This window comes from Seriola lalandi, unplaced genomic scaffold (assembly GCF_002814215.2).
Source record: "Seriola lalandi dorsalis isolate HSWRI2012SDOR001 ecotype SW California unplaced genomic scaffold, Sedor1 jcf7180002054368, whole genome shotgun sequence".
In the NCBI taxonomy this organism is placed as follows: domain Eukaryota; kingdom Metazoa; phylum Chordata; class Actinopteri; order Carangiformes; family Carangidae; genus Seriola; species Seriola lalandi.
The window spans coordinates 125,018-132,242 of NW_019524921.1; the positions used below are offsets into that span (position 1 = coordinate 125,018).

Consider the following 7,225-nt stretch of genomic DNA (forward strand, 5'->3'; position numbering starts at 1 on the left):
GAGAAGAGAGGAGAAGAGAGGAGCAGAGAGGAGCAGAGAGGAGAAGAGAGGAGCAGAGAGGAGCAGAGAGGAGAAGAGAGGAGCAGAGAGGAGAAAAGAGGAGAAAAGAGGAGAAGAGAGGAGAAGAGAGGAGCAGAGAGGAGCAGAGAGGAGAAGAGAGGAGCAGAGAGGAGCAGAGAGGAGAAAAGAGGAGAAGAGAGGAGAAGAGAGGAGCAGAGAGGAGCAGAGAGGAGAAGAGAGGAGCAGAGAGGAGAAGAGACTCTTTGACCTTTTCGAAATCAGCAGCTGAAAAGTTTCTTTTCCACAGAAACAAAAGTCAAACCGACCCAGAGAAACAGAGTGACGCATCTTTGATCTGCAGCCAGTCCAGCGCCGAGCGTCTGCCAGCAGACACATTCCTCACAATCCCACTTCCTGAAAAACGCCCCCAAAACCACCAAACCTCCCCCAGCCGACTCCTCCCTACCTCCTCCCCCCGTCTCCCCCCTCAGGTATTCACCACGTCTGGATATTTGAGACCAACCTCACCCAGCCAGCACAGAGCACACAATAACCTTCATTCAGACCGTGTGTGTGTGTGTGTGTGTGTGTGTGTGTGTGTGTGTGTGTGTGTATAAACACACAGCTGGAGCCTCCTGCTTTCCTTCACATTATCATCATCTTAGTCTCTGAGGAGAATAAACTCTGACTCCGTTACCTGCCGTAACAGTAAGGTCAAAGGTCAGAGGTCACAGCATCATCACAACAGCAGGAACAGAGAGAGGTGAGTCTCTGTTCCACAGGTAAGAAATCCTCATTCAGAATTCTAATAAGTAAAATAAAGTAAAATAAATACAAATTCAGTCTTGGAACATGTTTGTCCTCTGGTTTTTCTCTATGTGACTCCGTGTGATCACTTTTCAATAAACAATATAATCAGATTATTTATTGAATATTTCTGTTTTTAATCCTTCCTTCTTGAGGCTCTGATTGAGACTGTGGAGCTGTTTCTTCTTCACTGGCTCAGTCAGTCTCTACCTGCAGCTTCAGGTGTAAACACTCTGACGATGAAACCACAGATGATTATTTTGAACTAGATTTCCCGCCTCCTGGTTGCTTCCTCAGTAAACATGGTCTCAGTCACTCCAGTCACACAGAGGAATAATGACCAGAGGTGTTTTTATAGGACATTATGATGTTGACCTTTGACCTTTTGGGTATAAAATGTCATCAAATATTTGAGTTAAATTTTGTCAAAATGACTGAATGAATTCATGAGTTATTGTTTGCATTCACAAGAACGTGAGGGCACTGCGACCTTGACCTTTGACCTTTGACCACCAAAATCTATTAGAACTTCCCTCCAGTTACTGAGATATCATGAGACTGAGACAGACGGACGACCTGAAAACAACTCAGAGGAACAGGAAGGACATCATGAACGGGTCTCACCTCGACGCTCTCCAGAGACGTGGAGCGCCTCAGTTTGGCTCTGCGGACGCCGGCCGGTGACGAGTCCGTGGCCTCGGTCCTGGACGGTGGCGAGTCCTCCGAGTCGCAGGTCAGCGCGGCGCCATATTTACTGTCGGGACGGGAGCGTCGGCCGTAGCGCTTGGTCCCCTTCACGAACTTCGGCTTCACCTCCTCTGGAACGACTGCGGAGAGCGGGAAAGTGATGGAGGGACTGACTGACAGCTTGTATGTACGTCACAAACTACCAGGACCAGGACCAGGACCAGGACCAGGACCAGGACCAGGACCAGGACCTTACACAGCCTGAGACCAGGACCAGGACCAGGACCTGACACAGCCTGAGACCAGGACCAGGACCTGACACAGCCAGGACCAGGACCTGGACCTGACATAGCCTGAGACCAGGACCAGGACCAGGACCAGGACCAGGACCTGACACAGCCTGAGACCAGGACCAGGACCAGGACCTGGACCTTACACAGCCTGAGACCAGGACCAGGACCTGACACAGCCTGAGACCAGGACCAGGACCAGGACCAGGACCTGACACAGCCTGAGACCAGGACCAGGACCAGGACCTGGACCTGACACAGCCTGAGACCAGGACCAGGACCTGACACAGCCTGAGACCAGGACCAGGACCAGGACCAGGACCTGACACAGCCTGAGACCAGGACCAGGACCAGGACCTGGACCTGACACAGCCTGAGACCAGGACCAGGACCTGACACAGCCTGAGACCAGGACCAGGACCAGGACCAGGACCTGACACAGCCTGAGACCAGGACCAGGACCAGGACCTGGACCTGACACAGCCTGAGACCAGGACCAGGACCTGACACAGCCTGAGACCAGGACCAGGACCAGGACCAGGACCTGACACAGCCTGAGACCAGGACCAGGACCAGGACCTGGACCTGACACAGCCTGAGACCAGGACCAGGACCTGACACAGCCTGAGACCAGGACCAGGACCAGGACCAGGACCTGACACAGCCTGAGACCAGGACCAGGACCAGGACCTGGACCTGACACAGCCTGAGACCAGGACCAGGACCTGACACAGCCTGAGACCAGGACCAGGACCAGGACCAGGACCTGACACAGCCTGAGACCAGGACCAGGACCAGGACCTGGACCTGACACAGCCTGAGACCAGGACCAGGACCTGACACAGCCTGAGACCAGGACCAGGACCAGGACCAGGACCTGACACAGCCTGAGACCAGGACCAGGACCAGGACCTGGACCTGACACAGCCTGAGACCAGGACCAGGACCTGACACAGCCTGAGACCAGGACCAGGACCAGGACCTGACACAGCCTGAGACCAGGACCAGGACCAGGACCTGGACCTGACACAGCCTGAGACCAGGACCAGGACCAGGACTCCTCCAACACACTGATGGTTTCTAACACACTTCCTGACGCTGACACTGAAACTGCTTCATCAAATGTTCCCAATTGTTTCTCAGTGATTGAAAGTTGAACAATCATCAAACGTCTCAGCTGTGACGTGAATCACGTGAACTTCTTCTTCTCTTATCATTTGTGTGTTGTGTGTATATGATCACACCTTTTATTTTTGGTTGTCGCTCCCTGACTTTACATGTAGTGGATGTTGATTCTGACGGTACAAACGAGTGCAACACTTCTACTGTTCTACTGTTGCTTCAGACTAAAGCAATTTTAATGACACCATATTCTGTATATATTCATATAGTATATTTTAACTATCACCTCTCAACAGTAGTGGTTCATATCCTACTATAAGGACATATTTTTATATCTATCTTTATAATCTTGCTTCTTATTCTCTATTCTTTGTTGAATTCTGATCTGATATAAATAATGTAATGTTTTCTATTTTTTAGGTTATATGTCTTCACTTTGCATCTGTTCTTCATTGGGATCAATAATGTTGATCTTTATTGGTTTTTATTAACCTCAAAATCACAAATAAATGTTTAAAGCTCCATGTTTCTTCTTCTTCTGTGTTTTATTTGAAGTGTTGATTCATCAGAAGATATAAAAACCATCTCAGTGTAGTTTTACATCTCCTCTCTCAGGCTTCTCTCTGCAGCTCTAGTAACAACACACTTTCACAGTATTAATATAGAAGCTAGAGCTGATCTATAATCTATAATCACACTACACATGGACACACACCTTTACACTGGAGGAGCTTTAAAGTTTCAGTATTGTGTCATATATACACATCCACCTCTGCTCAGCCCAGAGGTTAGTGTGAACTCTGACCCACATTAACCACAATAAAGAAATGAAACAATAATCTACATATAATTTATCACATTTAACAACAACAGAATAAATCAGATTGTCTTTGTTTTAGATCAAAATAAAAGTGAAGAGTTTGATCTGAACCTTTTGTCTGTGACGTGCTCCAGAAATAAACTTTGCTTTGCTCACAGTACTGAAATAAATCTTTAGTGAGCAGCTTATCTTCCTGCTGCGACTGTTATCAATCCTCAGTGAACACCACACTGATCAATACAGAATCAATACTGATCTTCTCTATCACACTGTCACATGTGTGTGTGTTTGTCTGTGTGTGTGTGTGTGTTTGTGTGTGTTTGTGTGTGTGTGTGTGTGTGTGTGTGTGTGTGTGTGTGTGTGTGTGTGTGTCTGAAGAGAAGATTTATATAAAAAGATGAAAATCTTATATTTTCTTTGTCTGAACATTTCCATTGTGAACCTTGAATCCCACCCCCTGATGTCTCTCACCTGGCTCCAGGTAGCTGCTGTCGTCCTCTGATGTGCTGAAGTCCAGGGAGCGAGACAGGACGGCGACAAAGCCTTCTTTAAACTCCTCAAAGTTCACCTGAGGAACAAACACAGAGATTTACTGTATTCACTGAACTATTCACCGGCAGAACAGCTGTAAACACAAAGTCTGAAATATTATCAGGTTGTTAAGTTATTAATTGATCTAATATGTGATCATCAGCACAGTTCCCTCTCTTTTAGCTCTGTGTTTGGTCTCCACCATGTTCACCAGCTGCTCTCTGACTGTCTGTCTTCTCTCTGCTGCTCGGCAGGTAGAGGACAGGCAGGTCGAGGACAGACAGGTAGAGGACAGGCAGGTAGAGGACAGACAGGTAGAGGACAGACAGGTAGAGGACAGACAGGTAGAGGACAGGCAGGTTGAGGTCAGACAGGTAGAGGACAGGCAGGTAGAGGACAGACAGGTAGAGGACAGACAGGTAGAGGACAGGCAGGTCGAGGACAGACAGGTAGAGGACAGGCAGGTAGAGGACAGGTAGGTAGAGGACAGGCAGGTAGAGGACAGACAGGTAGAGGACAGGCAGGTCGAGGACAGACAGGTAGAGGACAGGCAGGTCGAGGACAGACAGGTAGAGGACAGGCAGGTCGAGGACAGACAGGTAGAGGACAGGCAGGGAGAGGACAGACAGGTAGAGGACAGGCAGGTTGAGGTCAGACAGGTAGAGGACAGGCAGGTAGAGGACAGACAGGTAGAGGACAGACAGGTAGAGGACAGAGGTGAAAACACCGAACTCCAAAACTAGGAGCTAAAAGAGGCTGAAAAGCCACAGAGCTGCAGAGATGTTGAGAGTTGGTCATTAACATTTCTTAAAGTCATTCAAATTAATTGAAATGAATGAATGAATTCATTAATTGAAATGAATGAATTAATTCAAGGACATTTTAAGGCCCAGTTAATGACAGTATTCAGATAATGAGTTTGTGTTAAAGTGCTATGGAAACTCCAGGTCGTGTACTGGCTGCTGCTTTAAATCAAAGTGAAGCTGACAGCCGAGGCTCTTTGCCGCATGTCCACCTGTGTCTCTCTACACGGTCCTGTCAGAGAAGTAACTTAAAAACTCAAAGTTAGGACGAGGCAAAGACTTTAAAGAGGTCAGAGCTTCACTGCTGAAAGCTTTTACTCTGACCACATCTCTCTGTCTGGATTTGGTCTTTTATCTGTTGAGGCTGAAAACTAAAGGGGACGGAGGGTTTGCTGTCGGTCGATCTGCCAGAGGAAATCAGGTCGACTGAGTCTGTGACCTCCTTTAAATCCCTTTTATCAGAGATCTTCCCCTCAAGTGTTTTATTTCTCTGTTTTTCTTCTCTTTCAAACTCCTTGATTTCATGTGTCATGTCTCCTTTTTTCTGCCTGTGTCAAACACTTTGTGACGTGGATTTACTCTGTAAATAAAGATGGTAATTATCTGCATTAACACACAGTGACAGTTCGGAGGTCTTAGTTCAGTAATGGCCGACTGAAACGCCGTCTCTCACCCTGGCGTAGGTGCGTTCGCCCAGCAGTGTGTCCAGCAGCAGCGGCAGGTGAGCGTCCAACTGCAACTTCTGGCAGAGCGCCGTCAGCTCGTCTCTGTCCAGGAAGCCGGTGGCCGTCGTGTCGCAGCTGTCGAACTCCGCCTTCAGCTGGGCGACGTAGTGAGTGTGCTCCGCCTCCTCCATCCCGACGCATCACGCTGCAACAGCTACACCTGGAGAACAAACACACAGGAAACACTGAGGCAGAGTTTCACTGAGGACTCTCAGGAGACAAGGCGAGACGAGAAAAGATGAGAAGACACAAGATGAGAAGAGATTAAACGAGATGAGACAAGAGGAGACGAGAAGAGACGTGACGAGATGAGAAGAGATGTAACGAGATGAGACGAGGTGAGAAGAGATGAGACGAGAGGAGACGAGATGAGACGAGATGAGACGAGGTGAGAAGAGATGAGACGAGATGAGACGTGACAAGATGAGACTAGATGAAAAAAGATGAGACGAGATGTAACGAGAGGAGACGAGATGTAACGAGATGAGACGTGACGAGATGAGACGAGATGAGACGAGATGAGACGAGATGTAACGAGATGTAACGAGATGAGACGTGACGAGATGAGAAGAGATGAGACGAGATGTAACGAGATGAGACGAGAGGAGACGAGATGAGACGAGATGAGACGAGATGAGATGAGACGAGATGAAACGTGACGAGATGAGATGAGACGAGAGGAGACGAGATGAAACGTGACGAGAAGAGATGAGACGAGATGTGACGAGATGAGATGAGAGGAGACGAGATGAAACGTGACGAGATGAGATGAGACGAGATGAAACGTGACGAGATGAGACGAGATGAGACGAGATGAGAAGAGATGAGACGAGAGGAGACAAGATGTAACGAGATGTAATGAGATGAGACGAGATGAGACGAGATGAAACGTGATGAGACGAGATGTAACGAGATGAGACGTGACGAGATGAGACGAGATGAGACGAGATGTAACAAGATGAGACGTGACGAGATGAGACGAGATGAAACGTGACGAGATGAGATGAGACGAGAGGAGGCGAGATGAGACGTGACGAGATGAGACGAGAGGAGACGAGATGAGACGTGACGAGATGAGACGAGATGAGACGAGATGAAACGTGACGAGATGAGACGAGATGAGACGTGACGAGATGAGACGAGATGAGACGAGATGAAACGTGACGAGATGAGACGAGAGGAGACTAGATGAGACGTGACGAGATGAGACGAGATGAGACGAGATGAGACGAGATGTAACGAGATGTAACGAGATGAGACGTGACGAGATGAGAAGAGATGAGACGAGATGTAACGAGATGAGACGAGAGGAGACGAGATGAGACGAGATGAGACGAGATGAGACGAGATGTAACGAGATGAGACGTGACGAGATGAGACGAGATGAAACGTGACGAGATGAGACGAGATGAGACGTGACGAGATGAGACGAGATGAGAC

The 7,225-nt window shown here is 48.3% G+C and overlaps 1 protein-coding gene across 4 annotated transcripts in view; it reads right to left on the reverse strand.

Annotated features, from left to right (window-relative positions):
* Positions 1-5,965, reverse strand: part of ninl (ninein-like) — a 35,622-nt gene extending 29,657 nt beyond the window's left edge. For 2 of the 4 annotated variants that reach the window (XR_015437394.1, XM_023408584.2), the window contains exons 1-3: positions 5,734-5,964; positions 4,198-4,294; positions 1,432-1,634 (exon numbers count right to left, since the gene is read on the reverse strand). Coding sequence is in view for 3 of the 4 variants with exons in the window: in XM_023408584.2 (XP_023264352.1) it covers positions 1,432-1,634; positions 4,198-4,294; positions 5,734-5,916 (483 nt within the window). In the remaining variant the exon portion in view is untranslated. Of the gene's footprint in view, positions 1-1,431; positions 1,635-4,197; positions 4,295-5,733 lie in introns of all 4 variants that reach the window. The other 2 variants (XM_087174604.1, XM_087174605.1) reach the window with 2 other exon arrangements.
* Positions 5,966-7,225: the final 1,260 nt, after the last annotated feature.